This window comes from Saccoglossus kowalevskii, chromosome 8 (assembly GCF_978046115.1).
Source record: "Saccoglossus kowalevskii chromosome 8, keSacKowa6.1, whole genome shotgun sequence".
In the NCBI taxonomy this organism is placed as follows: domain Eukaryota; kingdom Metazoa; phylum Hemichordata; class Enteropneusta; family Harrimaniidae; genus Saccoglossus; species Saccoglossus kowalevskii.
The window spans coordinates 28087403-28103815 of record NC_140648.1 but is presented as its reverse complement, the minus strand read 5'-3'; the positions used below and the strand labels follow the sequence as shown (position 1 = coordinate 28103815).

The following is a 16413-nucleotide window of genomic DNA, read 5'->3' as shown; positions in this document are numbered from 1 at the left end:
CTTCCCAGCTTTGAATTGTAATCCTACACCTTTCTTTTTTTAATTGCACACACAAAATGAAAAAAACAAAATCGGGGACTATGTCATTGACTTACCTCGGTACGTATATTTTGTCTAATATTTTGATGGTTACCATACTGCAATATTTTTTGTTTGTTTATGTGTTATCACTATATAATATAGCGTTGACTGACTGATCATTCATGAGAGTGAGTTGAGAATGCGTACTATGTATATCACTGACGAATATTTAGCTACTAACGTATCTGCCTAAGAACATGTGTCGAATTTACATTTCAAATGCTCGAAAAAAGTATTACTAACTTGTGACAGTGCTGTAATGTTATTATTACATGCCTTCGTATTTAATGTGATCAGTTTCACTTGACGTTATTTCTGCCTTACAAGTAACCCATCTACTGAATACTTCTATAGTTCATATTAAATTCCAGCAAAATAGTTTTTCGTCTGTGGATCACTTTAAAAATTCAGTCTCTATTTATGGGCAGTTCGCTGTTCTTTTTGTCTATTTGTCTAGGGTATTTTGTCCAGGGTATTTATGTGACATCAGTTGTTTGAGATCGTCATAGAATTGTGAACGTTGGTAGGCAATATGCATTATCGTATCAGGATGACAGATGATTTCATCATGCACTTAATTTATGACATTTTGTTAAATCAAATTTGCATGTTATTTTTTTCTAAAACACACATTGTTTGCATTCTTACTAGCAAATATATGTTTGCAATAATTTTTCCCAAAATGTCCATGCCCACCCCAGAATTCCAAATGGAGCACCCACTGTCACTATCAGGTTGCGTACACGTAATACATAACTTACTTGTGAATCACAACCACCAAAACACCAGTAACGTAGTAGTCGTGCCCGGCTGTCCATTCCCGTATGATGTGCAGCTTGTATATACCGCTAAATGCACGTAGCGCGCAACATGTCAGGCTACGCGACACAACATACAACTAGTACATGTCCCAGGGCTACTTTGCCATGTTACTCACAGGGCCAGGCATGTTTGCACAAAGAATAACCCTGGAAAGGGTTTAGCCGACATGACCCGAGGGCGAGTAAATCAAAGCCCCGAGTTACGTGTTAATAACGATATTGTATCGGCATCACGGACATTAATATACAACCAAAATACATCATCAATTTAGTCACGTGACATTTTATTGCTATGCACTCCTTCGATTTAATATAATCCGAACATACACAAGCAATTATAACAATACATTTCAACATTAATATAAACGTATAAGAAATTATCCGAGAAATCAAACGTGACGCATATTTTGCGCCATGTGTTGGTAGCATACGTTAAAGCAAGTAAACACAAAAAAATCAAGTATATAATGTTGCAATTGACAAATAACCATACTTTCATAAAATATAGAAAAAATCCGACATGAAGAAATCCGTAAAATATATATATTTTTTAATGTTACTGTTTCATGTTCCCGCATGTACACTTAATTTTGATTATTGCATTATATACCAATAGGTTTATGCTACACTAGAATACACTTCATAACCATCGACAGCGACCACATACAAATTTGTTATAACAAAAAGAAGAAAAAACAAGCACCCATAAACTTTGTCCACGCCCCAATATTTAGAATAATGAGTGAAACATGCAATTTACATAAATATGGAAAATAAATTTAGAATTCAAACATGCAATTTACATAAATATGGAAAATAACTTTAGAATTCAAGATGATAAGTGTCGATAACTAGACACAGGGTTTATCGTAAATGCACGCAACAAATATTCGATGGCGCAAATGGGCATGCGCGTGGAATTATTAGTTGTTGTTTTCTTAGCCATAGACCATGAAAAGCGATATCTAAGGCGATGGTTCTGGTTTCAGCAAGCTGCACAATTAATTACTAGTAAATAAAAAATAAAATACATAAAATAACCACACTCCGAAATATCCAAGTGGTATTGGAATAATACGGATACTGCGCTTTCTAACGCATGTGATTGTTGCCCTCATTAGTTGCACATCGTAAGTTATATTGTTTGTATATAAAAAGCCCACACATACAGAGCTGCGATATGCAATTGATAAAGAAATCAACAAGAATTCGAAGACAAAATAAAATATTAAAAAACTAGGTTATATTTCGAGGCTGTTAAATGATACGATGATTGCAAAATACAAAAGAGCGCGTTGGCGCCCGTCCTTCATTGTAATCGATATGCAATCGTGAGCTGGGATTAGACCGTCGTGGGACAGGTAAGTTTTACCCTACTGATGCACATACATCATACCGATAGCTGTCAGACTGATCCATACATTACATATTAGTCGCAATATTTAAAAATATAGGATAGAACTCCATCTGTGAATATAAGATGTATCTTTCATAATTATTCTATATAGGTTGTTGACTGAAATGAGCGGTAATTGATTATTTATTCAGTGATTAAAGTTTTTTTTTAATACTAAGTAAGATATAGTAGTTGACAAAAAAACTAGCAGATATATATTAATAATCGCAACTTAATCAACGGTTTCTCTTTCTCTCTTAATATGTTAAAACACCACAGTCATCGCGACGGGTCCCACGCGACGAAAAACACATGCATTAACATTGTTTACAGGAAAATTGAACGCGCACCGCTTTGTGACGACCGTGGGGTTTTAACCACTCATGATCAACGTTCTTGCTCCAAGTTCAAGTTGTTGACTCTGTTCCGGCATTATTCGTGGAAAAAATGGCTGTGCTGATGAGAGCGGATGTGAACTTGAACTAATTACCATTGTCTGATCTATATAACCTAATATTCCCACATAGTGGATTCATTCACCTCCGAGCCATTTGCTCTGAAGATGCCACTCTGTTCACCTTTGATGTACTTGTCGTTAGGAGCCCGAATACAGAGTTTATTCTCGCGATGGAATTCCAGGATGAAATCTCCGGAGTTAGCGCCATCTATTGACACATCTCCGTGTGAATCGACGGCCCAGCTCTTATCTCCAGAAGCTGTGGAATTAATGAATATACATTTTATTAAAATGGATTATTGAGAGATGAGGAATCGCTACAATACAGCTTTCCTAAAATGGATCTTGCACGCTAATGGCCACCAAGTTCTCGTTATAAGCGAGAGTGCCGTGAGACTTGTCCCCCCCCCCCATATCACCTCTATTGTTCCAAAGACGATGTGGTTACGTGAAACACGAAACAGTGAATGTACCGGTAAATAAGTGCAATAACTAAGAATTAATGAATTAGCAATACAGTACTCACTTTTTAACTTATATCTACCGTCGTTGTATAGCAAATGCATCAGTGTATATTTGGAACAATTGCACTCCAGTTTGTTGGACTTGGATGACGACTTCACACCCACGAATCCATCTACTCCACGCAGCACCAATAGAGGGCGGTTGATCAACCTGAACAGGAACATTTCTTTGTCAGTGGCGACGTCCGCCGAGGCGTAGAGATGTCCACTGGGTTTGCATGTCACGTACTTGCCGTTTTTTGCCTTCAGTGCAATGTGCTTGCCGTGGTATTCCACTTGGAATAGTGCTTCCGGTGAATTTCTGTGGAAGTAGGAAAGGTAAAACGAAGTAAAGTAATGATGAGCATAATTTGCAAGTCAGCACAATTTCGCTCACCCAATGGTTTTTGATCCGTCTATAGATCGATGGGACTATATTTCAAAGTCAATAAGTTCCTTAAAACGTCACATGAAAATACATAAATAAACAAGACATCCCCGTGGTTTTGAATTATCAATCTTTTATCTGTTCTTTAATAGAAACTATCTGGCGAACCACAGTCCCTCAACACCGGTGTTGAGGGACTGTGGGCGAACTGAGCAAATTCTATAAAAAGCGCCATCAACGTTCGTAAGATCACATTCCCACAATATATATTAGAGAAACTGCGTGAATATGAATGCAAGTCTCATCCTCCTCCATATAGCGACAACCAACCGCTTCTGAATAAACGAAACAATCGCTGGCGCGCATCAAGTATAAGAACAAAGCCTTGTATTTGATATTTAATAGCCCAACATCCGATTAATTTATTAGACATGCGCCCTCTATTATTAATGATACATATTTCAAAGAAGATTATATTAAAACGGATATGTACTGTGACACAGTATGAGATTTGTTAACTGTCACGTGATAGCTTTCATCCACATTTAGTAACTCATGAACGCAGGTGAACAAACTTCCGATTACACGATACTGCTTATTGGTATTAATTATTGAGCTTCCTCAGGCTGTCAGGGACAGCTGACAACTGACTTGCATCATGATATTTTCTGTCACTGTTCCACAAATTATCCGACCAAATTCGCGACTTCCAGTGACGTATTCAGGAGTAAGCTTTACATTTGTTGCGCAGTCGTTCACGATTTGTGAAAAATGCGCGATCGCAGATCAAAACAATAGCGACGTTGTCGTACAGTAATACTCGTATACGCGATGGAAAGACTAGTCACAAGAGGGCGCATCTGTAGCATGGGAGTAGTTTTCGCAGCGAAGACAGTATGTCCCAGCCGAGATCAGTTGATCAACTGTCACAGCGTTACCGTGTACACCGGCGACATCATTGCATATCTCGGCAGATGCATATCACCTTGCTGTACAGAGGTGTTCACAAACACGCGCGATTGCGACTGGTGGTTTTTCAAAGTTCAGTTCCGTGTTCTCCTGTTCGGTCTGATACACCCTTGACCCGGTTGATAATACCATGGACATAGTACGCCCATAATAATACAAACCTTTCCTCTTAAATCAAAATTTAAAAAACTAATGTTTATTTTTTTTTATTAATAGACATTTAGATGTCTCTGTCCTTTTTATTAACTATTTAGTGGAGACGTCTGACCCATGTGGGGCTTATCATATGTACATTACAGCGATGACCCAGGTCGCGCACCCCCTACTAGTATATTAAATAATGCTTTACATGGATTCCTATGGAAATAATTCCAAACACGCCTATTTTACGCATTTTCAGCCATTTTTTTCAAACGAAACTTGCAATGGGTAATAAAACGTGATATGTGAGCAAATAAAATAATAATCGAAACGTATTCCATATATTCTCATAATTACATCATTGACATGCATGACAGATTAGTGACGTCATTTTGTGGTAAATTGAGTAATTTGCCAGACGTGAAATTATACAGTGTGAAAAAATGTGCAAGTTGCTGTAAGCTAGATTGTTGTTTGGGATGAAACAATTGTATGGCTTCCTGCAACATATGTGAAGCATTTGTATTATTAAAGTATTTTTCAGTTATTTTGTAAAATAGTTTGTTATAAAACTGTCTTTGTGCAGATTGTTTTTTCGAATACTCCTCGAGAGTTTATAATAACCATCTTTTAAAGATAATGATTGTGAGATCTATCAAAACTATCGACGCTACCTTTAAGTTAATACTAAATGCTGTTAATATTTGGCAACTTTCCATGAGATCACCGTAACATGGATGAGTATGCGCGAGTGTCAGTCCGAATCCAAATTACGGCACCCATTCATGTAGTGCCCTGGTCAGTGTTTGATGAGGGATTGAAAGCAATTATAGTTTGTTTATTCGCATAACACACTGCAGGAACAGCGATGTCCTGTTGCACTACGGTAGTCCTGGTATCAGTGTCGGGATCAAGGAATTGGATGATGCGTACTGTCTGTTTATCGCATAACACACTGCAGAGCCGACAATGTCCTGTTGTGTCATGGAAGTGTCCTGGTGGCAGTGTCCTGATCGGGGAATTAGAAGCGGTGTACATTCTGTTCACTGGCTATGATGGATACCAGTGTTTTGGTATCAGTGTCCGGATTAAAAGTCATGGTCTTGTTGAACTTATTACGGCAATAAACGATCGTGTTTAAAGTTATTTGTTACATTATCTAATTGAATGTAATCGCGATTAATACAATGAGAAAGTAGAACATATTTACGGAAGAGATTTATATTTCACAAAGTGCGGGGGAGGGGCGGATTTGATAAATTACTGTCCCAGCATGTCTATTTCATGTTGCGGATTTAGGAATATCAATTGTAAAAATAGATTCCGGATTTAGGAGATTATGAGGTTATACACAAAATACCGGAAATTACGTGACGTCTGAGTGCGTAGTACAGCGAAGGTATCGTTCGAGACACCGAGGCGCCGAGGACAAAACCGTAGCGTACGATGCACGAGGGCGTACAATCCGGTATAAACTTATTATCTTACGCCTAAACTATACAATAAATACGAAACAGCGCAGTCTAAAATCGACGCGTTTGTACAGTGTTGGGGTTGCGCCTCAGGCTGACAACACTCATTTGCATAGCATCGGACGCTGCTTCGGCTTCAATGTTCCCCGCACAACTTGCATTCTGCTGTTTCAATCTCGATATCTGGGTTTCATAGCAACATTCTTTGTTTTTTTCTCAAAGTTCCGTTACCTGCTAATTCAAATTCGAGTCAATAAATTTGAACGTTAAACAAAACATCAATTATATGTTGCCCATAACTCGAAGTTATGTTAAAGCGCGGTAGTCGTCGCACTGCGCATGTGCGACATTTGTGTTGATAAACATTGATTTTCCCACAATCCAATGCGTTCTTCATATGGAAATCACAAGTATGAGGTTTGACCTGGGCGCGACTTGCACTGATTACCGACGGTGACTCCTTCGATACCTTCCAATCACATGAAAATTGCCTAATTAATGCTTGGAAACATCTCAGTTCGTACTCGTTGATCAAAGTCGCCATCTTTGTTTATATGAGACCCATATATCTCGCACATGCGCAGCGCGACGACTACCACGCTTTACCTATCAATTGAGTTAAAATTTGGGCTTGGTTTCGCAAACAATGGACGTGGTTTCTAAAATATGAGCGTGGTCATGTTTGTAACTCAGCTCAAACAATTCAGCATCAGCAACTTACTTATTGGTGCTTGTTGCTTGAATTCCCGATGTGCTAGCCAACGTCCAGTACTTGTCAGCTGAAATGCGGAAAGCCCATTTCCCAGTGAATTCATCGAATTCTAACTGAAATGTCTCCTCGGCACCGATACTATCTTGGTTTGCTGACAGGTCTTGCCCTAAAATTGGGAGTTAAAAAAAACACAAATATATAGTTAATATTTGTTTGTGAAGTAGTAGCACAACCTCGTGTAGCAGATCGACTAAAACATATTTAAATGCGTATTACTGTAAAATACTTTATTTTCGCTTGGTATTAATTTTCGGTATTTCGTGGCGGAAGGAATGATTCAGTGAAAATAAAATCCAGCGAATATATTTTTTTCCTATGTTTTACATTCAACTTGTCAGATATCAGTTAAAATAAATTCCATACAAAACACCCAAAAAAATAATTCCAGCTAAAATTAAATATTTTACGGTATTTTGAGGTCGAGGTCACGGTGTTTATGTTATTTATCAAATTTAACACTTGAACAACTTATCGTGTGCATGGTGCATTCGGCTTGACTAAATTAAAGTCGTTTCCCTGGTTGACTAGGTATAAGCTTTTATTGACCTAAACAATTCTGTTGTCACTTGCTTATTGGTTGGTTACACACATTGTGCTTTCATTATTCATTGTTAGTAGTATATATATCTATATACCAGATAAAATGTTTGTACATGTGGCTTTTAAAGTACGCCGCTGAGTAAGAACCTGTATATTTCACGGAGATAGGCCGGTGTTATCCCGTGAGCGGAGACTGTTAGTCGATAAAGCGTTAACGATGTGGTGCTCCGATTATTCCACACATATTGCATGAAATTGTTGTCTCTGTCTTCTGAAGCCGAATGTATCCTTCAGTTGTTACGCACGTGATAAGTTTTCATTTGCATCTAAAATTTTTACCTCACGCATTTAGTGTTTGGAGCAACAAATTGTTCATGCACTATATTTATCCATTTTCTGACGAAATACTGAACATTCCCAAGATATGCAATAAGGTCTGCTCTAGACAAGTACGTTTTGAACAAAATAATACATTCGCATTATGATACATCTGGTGTTTTAAATCAAAGCTATTCATATGCTACAGGTAGAAGTTTACGCTGATCTGCGTAATAAATAAATAACTAAATATACGCCATCACTTGTGAGATATCATAGGGGGTATGGAATTCAATTAAATTTTCTCATCAACCATGAAGTGGTCCTCGTGTTTCGGTCCGTTGTCCAAAGAAGATATCATAACCATGAGATCACGAGGAGGAACTGTTGACGATTTTAGTTTCCATACGTGTTGATATCGATATCATTTCGTCTTGTCAGATACTACATGTAATTGACACATCATACCATATAAGCTAAAACGTCCTTTAGACTGTGTCGAACAATAGTATTACATGATTATTCAAAGATATCATGTTAGGGCCGTGATGAGAAACTGTTGGCCGATAATTAGGCGTCATTCTTGTTTCCATACGTGTTGATATCGATATCACTTCATTTTGTTAGTTACTACATTTATTTGACATATCATACCATATAAGCTAAAAAGTCGAACAATAGCATATTTAATGATTATTCAAAGATATCATGCCTGGAATGCATGAGGTCACCGCATCATACATATTAAATGAGTAACCACAATTCATGATAACGAAGAGGGCAGGGGGTATCTCACGTGCATTTAACCAAACACTTTTGCTCAACAGACTCGGTGTCAAAGGTGTTTTATTCACGGTTGATATTCGTACCTGCATTCTAAAAGCAATATAGCGTACTTTTATCAGCTGATTGTTTCACGAGAAGCGCCTTGTCGTCGCCATTCCCATCTGATCATCTATTTTGAGTCACGTGACATATCGAGTTCGGTCACGTGATTCATTATTCGGAGTAAGTTTGGAGATTTACACATATATTTTTTCTTTAGATGTCCTTTATTTTACTGTGACCTGTGGTTTTAGATTTGATCTTACACTCTGGACTTGCGCGTTGCCAATGCTAGGAGACAAACATTGGACTCGTTCGTGATTATTATTATTTAACAACTAACTTTGAACCATTTTTCGTTATTACCGATTCTACTCCGTTTGCATGCAATATCGCATGATCCAATAATATCGACACTGTGCGTATGCTGCATACATAGACGTTCTCGGAATGAGAGGTTGTGGTTTCATCTCATCGGAAATCGACCAGTAACCTTATTTGTGTGGTCAGAGCTGTCAGAACAATGGATAACGTGTGCTGTCGTCTTAGAAACGGAAAGTTGGGTTATTGCCAAAACACCGCGCTGTGTTTTCCAAATATAGTGTAAGAGACGACTGTCCAAAAACATGCAAGCGCGAGTAATGTATTCACAGTTCAAAATGCACCGGTTTTCCGGCTTCGGGCCTCGTGCCTACCTTTCCTTCTCCCATACAGGCCGTTAAAACGCCGATTCAATCATGACAACAGGAATAAAGAAGTGATTAAGTGGCCCAATCATGCTTTCAAAAAAAAACTCGTAAAAAAATCATGATAATGAGAATAAAGAATAATGAGAGTGAAGTTTATCCTCATGTAAAGCTTGTTCAACCTTGAACAAGATTGTTTCTGATTGGCTACCCAACCCTAACCCCTACCAGTCTGACCAATCAGAGAGCAGATTTTCGTTGACAGGTATTTTTGACGTATCAAATTCAGCCTTGTATATACTTAGTATGCTTCGATTCAACTGGAGTTCTAATTAAATTAACGCATTGAGTTGTGAGATTGAGTACTATAGAAAAAAACGTTAATGTTCAAATAATTTGAAAATACTATAACTTAAAACAAGTAATTAAGTGTGAGAACACGTAAATATTGCATGATATCATGGTAAACCGGGTATTAACAAAGAATTACCCTGAGATCAGACATTCCTTTAGTAGTCTGAGGCTTGGAAACACGCTGTGCACAGGAAATCAGAATGTTGGCATCGAACCTTACTAAATAGCAGTTTAACCCAATTTAACACCAATCATGACCGATATATGCACAACGAAACAGACATTTGTCCTAAAACCCGGATTTCTCTCACCACGTGGCATATTACTTGCACAAAGAGGTAGGAGTATCAAGAATGTGTCGGAGATGATGATGGATGTATTCACAGCAAGAAACATGCAGATTATTTGACTTGTCTCCTCTTATGTAATGATCGCGACACCGGTACATTGGTAAACGGCGTTAAAACTATAGTATGATATTATTGAACATGGAACCATATACTACTCCACAAATATCATATATAAGTTATAGTGCACTGTATATAGCAACTTGGGAGTAAGTTCAACCATTTTACCGATTGCAAAACATGGGTTAATCACCTAATTTAAAAAATAAAATCATTATAATGATTTCTGTTCTACGACTTGTGAAAAAATTAAAAAACAAACAGTTAATGTCACTTACTACATGCATACATACATACATACATGCATACACGATAAACTAAAGCCTGGTTGGAAATTATAATATGTCTACTAAAAATATAATTCATATAAAAACACATCATATATTATATATATAAATATAACGACGATAAATACAACGATCGTGCAGCTTTGACAGTTAGTATGCAACACTTATCAGTCAAATTATATATCGGTCAATGAAGCAGCAAACGTCGAATGTTTATTATAGTGGTGGAGAGGGTTGTAAAAGGACTATGTTAATTTATTTTAACGCGTCATCTAAATGAATACTCCCAGCGTTTCACGACCCCGGCCATCGTATTCATTTCACCGTTCCACCAGTCTACTTTGTATGCTATAAATAACTATGTTGCACTCGACGTCCTTTTGTACCCGCAGCACGACAGCTGATATCGACTACATGTATTTGACAAAAAACTGTACAATATACAACGTATACATAAAGTATTAACATACATACATACAGCTCAGTAAATTATACGCGACACCGGGCGTTCCAGACAGACTTCAAACTCACACCGTGTCACGGTGCGCTGTTCGTCTCGGACCGTGTTTGCACATATATTTAACGTAGCTGCAATCCAAAGGAACTCGACCGCCGTGACGTGTAATTAGATTAGCTTTGCCACTCTGCTGACTTACCGATTCTCTAGTGCGCTCCCGTTATGTTTGTACTATCGATAATTTGAAAAAATGAAACGGTACGCAAACAAGGATAGATTACATGTGCACGAAAACTGAGATATGTAAAGCTTTGTACCAGAATTCTTTACGCACCATTGTATACGCAATACCTGAGCAGTTCGTGTTTTTATTTATCAAGCAATATTAAATATATAACATCAATATTGTAGGTTTATTGGATGGGTCTCAGGGGAAACACAATTCAATAAATATATAATTTAATTTACTTCACGCCTACTCTAAAAATGCAAGCAAGTCAATAATTTCATTTAATACATGTACCTTTGCGATGGAAACTGAGCTGAGCACATTCCGCAGAAGATTCGAGTGATATTACGTATTATTTCTTATTAACATATAGATAACGGGAATTTTCTGTTTGATCTGGTAACAATGACTATAAATGTGTGCACCGAATGACAATGCCGTGGGTGGGTCCACTCCGACCTATTCCTTATCAGCTTAGCTTGTGTCGTTATTAGTTGCAACTTGACGACTCACGCCTCCATCTCACCGGCCATGGTCTGGACCGATGATGTCATCACATGCGCACAGAACATTGTCTGAATATAGCAGGTTATATATCACATGGTTGAGTGAATACCAGAAAGGTAACCGGAAGGTATGTTATGTGAAATATTCACAATTTCCCGACTCGGAAACAACACGACATAATGACGTAATTAAAATTTGTTACAAATAAAAATAATGAAGGGCACGGATCGAAAATCACGTGAGCTGCAATTGTCACGCTGCCTTTTTGATACTGAGAGAAGAATTATAGGTATGTACAAAATAGTTGACATAAAACAGATTTCCAGTTCAGAATCTTACAATTATTTTAAATATGAAATAATCCAAACACTATTGCCAGATTTTCAGTTACATAATATAATTTGCAAGCTGTCAGTGTGTGAACTGGATAGCATTGCGTGAACCGGATGTCCATGTATGGATGTATACCAGTGTGTGGACCAGATGCCAGTTGGGTGACCAGGTTTTGTTTTTTGTGCACCAGGTTCCAATGCGTGAGCCAAATGTGTAAATTGGTTGCATGTTGCTTAGTGTGTTACTGTTCGCGTCTATTTTTAAGCTAATCGGCGACACATAGATTCCCAGTACATGTACATGTATTCCCATAATGCCCCGGTAATCGGGCGAAAAAAAAACGCGTCTTTTCAACACTGCCTTTTTTATCCTGTTATTAATTCATGCATGCTTCCTGGTAGTTTGTTCACCATCCTGAATTCTGCAGTCGTCTCTTTAGTTCTCTCCACCTGCACCTTAATAGAAGTCGCTTTATTCTCTCATCTTTTCAATTCTACTGACCCGGTCAACCGACGCGATCAGCTTCCTGAAACAGAGTTTACCCTCGACAGCGTGACGTCACCACGTCGCATTCCGGTACACATCATGGGAACATGGCAAATTCGCATATATATACGTTTCTAGATTGCAAGGAAGTGTTTGCGTCCCGCTGTATTATGCCAAAAACCACGTGACGTCAACCGCCGCACAGATCTGGATTCCGTCCTATCTCCGGAAACAGATCACGGATGTCGAAGCAGTCGCATGGATATATCTTCTTAATACTTTCTTAAAGTTCTGATCTCCGTTGCATTTTGTTTCCCATTTTTACATGGAGCCCGAAAAAGCACACCGCGCACTGCACAGCAAGACCATGACACTGTTGCCAAGTAACCTTCCCATTAGGCTAACACGAACGCAGTTCAAATTGAATTATGTTTTTAATTTTATAGCCAGCGATGTAAGAGAATTGTAATTACTTCATTAAAGTAGTTTTCAAGAACCGCGCCCTAATAAGAAAAGTTCTTTCCATTGATGTCTATTTATTTTATAAAATAAAAAATAATCGAAAATTAATTTACCAAATTAGCGTATCGTGCATACTCGGGCATCATATCATATCATATCATATCATATCATATCATATCATATCATATCATATCATATCATATCATATCATATCATATCATATCATATCATATCATATCATATCATATCATATCATATCATATCATATCATATCACGCTCGTGTCTAAAGGGCGTCTCCTCCAATTTCTATGTATATATTGGAAGATTAGACCGCAGCTGTTTCGTCAGATTGTGTAGTCATCTACAACCTGAGGATTACAATTGTGAGCTAATGACTGCGTTTACTGTACAATACAAATGATTGGCAGTACCCTTAGACCGAGACACGTCATTTCGAAGTCAACTCGCATCTTGTTGACCTCTTGACCCCGCGTTGTGGAACCAGAGGTGATCCTTCCATTACTTGATAAATGCACCCTTCACTGTACCCACGGCGTTTGGTTCCGAACACAACACACACCGATCGGTTCTATTTATCACTCGGTTCGTCCAACGCAGTCACGCCGAGCGTCCCTATGCAGTATTCACATGGAATGCATGGGAAAACATGGAATTATTCACACGTATAAAACGAAATCAAACGGTTGATTTGATTTAGTTTTTGCAAGGACATGCAGCATCCAACAATTGGTGCCAGCAATGCATCGGCGTTATGTCTAAAGTCCGTCTTCAACACAATACTATATAACCCGGATCCTAAAAATAGCAAACGCATCAACGTTCCTCGTAGAGGAACATAATTCAAGAACGCGATAACCTACCCATATTTGACGATAAATAACCGCCACTAACGACATCTGTGTTGAGTTACCATTGCAATGCAATGCAATATGTTCTTATTACATTTGTTGAGTGTGGGGTTGTAATTTACGTGTGTTTGCACTCCGTGGACAACGTAGAACATTATACCTCAAATGTTGCGACAGGTGTATGACGTGGCTCGTATTTTTTTGCTGTCACGGGCCGTGCCAGGGTAAAGAGAAGAAAACGATCGAATGTGTTATACACCGCACACCTGGGAAAAGTAAATATTTATAAAACTTACCCTGCTTTAAAGACACATATTTTCCGCTACTTGCGATGATCACACCTTGAGGGTAACTGTCCTCCAGCACGAACAGTTCATCCTTCCCCGCCGACTTGTTTTTCGATTTCATGGTGGCTTTCTGGCCGATGCAGGACAGGTAACACCCCTCACAGTCCTTAAACGACACCTTGCCCGAGTGAAGCTCCATGACGAATTTTGTATCGTCGCTAGGTTCGTCGACCATACTGCCATTGCGGTGAAGGTATTTGTCGTCGAACGAAAGAAACATGTACTTTCCGTCGCGAAAAGCTAAAGTGACGAGAGATTCTTCGCCCCAAGGGAGATCTCCAATGACTCTCAACTCGTTCTCTTCCATTTTTGCATAGCGTTTGGCTTTGACGTTGCGGATGTGGACTTGCGGATGTATCGCGACATGCACTGTCCACAACTCATTAGCACCCTTGGTTTTGCTGAAACATGACAGCGTGTCGTCTGTACCTCCGAAGTAGTAACCGTGACAGTAACTCTTCAGCGCCCAGAGCCCATCATTATCTATCTCCAACACGAACTTCTCATTGTCCCCCTTCGCCTCCGCCTCACAGCTCACGTTACCTTTCTCATCGGCAGACATGTAACGGTTGAGATGACTGCGCAGAAAAACGGCGTCATTCCCTGCCGGTTGCTCCACTGTCCATTTCTGTTTGCTTTTCAGAAATTTGCCCAACGCGTTGATTTTCAGACCGAATTTTTCATGCGTCAAGTACTTCTTGCTGCTGTTCATGAATCCAAAAACAAGGTTCCTCTCCGTTGCTATAACCCCGTTACTCGACATTGCTTCGTTTTGTAGAGAGCAGGCAACACTTCTAAACCCTCTGCACACACATACAACTGCTGTTTCGTCGACAACACCCACCGTCAATTCAAGTCTAGAACTGACTGATCGACTGACAGGCAGGCAGAGTGTAGCCGTAGCTGGTAAATAGTACTTGACACAGTCCACGCGGCACTCCCACCAGGAAATAATTATTCTAATTAAAATACAGGGAGGTCACGTGAGGAAAATAAGTACTCAAAATAGGCGACTCGTGAAATAATTGGTCGGCGTTGGCTCAAAGGAACAATATAAATCCGACGACTCGGAGTTTCTTCTGTATAAGACCCGCCCACTCAAATCACCCTAGGCACCCCCGTACGGAGCAATGGTTGCATCGAATGTTCACGAGAAAACGCGAGTTTCAGTTTTAAGTCACGATATATATAAGAAAAACAAAACAACCGCGTTTATATTTGCCTCACAGTACTCACGGGCAAGCATGACCCCCACCCCTACTTTGAAATGGAGAATTAATATGTTTGACAATAAATCACAGGCAGTTATGTCATAATTCCATTTTATTATTTACCCGTGACCACTTCAAAGTTGGATTACGTTTTGCGCAGAAAACGAGTTAATGGTTCAAAGGTTGGGCCGAACTATGACTCTAACCTATGAGGGCGCTGTGCCTTCCAGTCATAATAAATAAACAAGCTAGAACCGTTCAAATATCGAATTTCGGCTGAATATAAAAATGAATAAAACAAAATCGTTATATTTTTATTCAACATTCAACCAGGCGTGGTCAGCTCTAGTCGTGTGTATTCATACCGTGTTTACACTTTGTAATCAGGGAGTCTACAGACTAAACTGTCCTCAGTTGTTTGGGAAAATAGACCACGCCCACAAAGTCGCAGAACAGAGGGGGAATTGTGTACATTACGTTTGAGAGGTCGCTGAATTCAATTCACGTATCTCGGTTTTTCATCTAGTACAATTATTCCCTTTTATTCGTGTATTTAAAAAGAAAAGATTATAACAACACACGTGGTGGGTCTCCGTATGCCCCACTTTCTCTTGTCACTCACTGTGCGCGTCTGTATACAGATTCGTGATACGTTTATATATATTAATTCAGATATAAATACCATCCTTCCCCAATAAATGTAAAAAAGTGCAGCATGTTGCGAACTCATCTTGAAGGAATATCGAAATCGTTTCATTTACTCGTTTCCATAACAACACTCGCTGTCGCCCTGAGATTGTACTATTACTTGGTGTATTCCAAAATATAATAGCATCTTTATACTTCGATTAGAATTTGTTCGACACTAAGATTGGATGTAAACAAAAAATACACTCGTCATCGCCGGAGGTCAATGACGCTGAGATCGGTGACCAGCAACGTACTTCTAACCACTTCACACGTACTAGCGCACAATGGGAATTTGAAATGCCAAGAATCAGTGAGTCTATTTATAATTTCGCGCTTTTCACGGAACCACACTCACCAGCGGTAAACCATAACTCAGAAATAGGGAGACACGTTATATTATAGAT

At 38.9% G+C, this 16413-nt stretch overlaps 1 protein-coding gene across 1 annotated transcript; it reads right to left on the bottom strand.

Annotated features, from left to right (window-relative positions):
- Positions 1-1165: 1165 nt before the first annotated feature.
- LOC100378241 (fascin-like) lies at positions 1166-15048 on the bottom strand. Its single transcript, XM_002740313.4, has 4 exons — positions 14058-15048; positions 6950-7106; positions 3282-3580; positions 1166-3014 (listed from the first exon to the last, which is right to left on the bottom strand). Exons 1-4 carry the CDS (start codon positions 14869-14871, stop codon positions 2809-2811), a joined length of 1476 nt encoding a protein of 491 aa, XP_002740359.1. The 5' UTR covers positions 14872-15048; the 3' UTR covers positions 1166-2808.
- Positions 15049-16413: the final 1365 nt, after the last annotated feature.

What these genes read in the sequence shown, in the direction of transcription:
- LOC100378241 (XM_002740313.4), bottom strand. Translation starts at nt 14,871, where the DNA reads ATGTCGAGTAACGGGGTTATAGCAACGGAGAGGAACCTTGTTTTTGGA. An exon ending in ATATGTGTCTTTAAAGCAGG is followed by an intron (nt 7,107 to 14,057) that starts GTAAGTTTTATA and finishes TCCCAATTTTAG; the next exon opens with GGCAAGACCTGTCAGCAAAC. An exon ending in CGGTAGATATAAGTTAAAAA is followed by an intron (nt 3,015 to 3,281) that starts GTGAGTACTGTA and finishes TTAATTCCACAG; the next exon opens with CTTCTGGAGATAAGAGCTGG.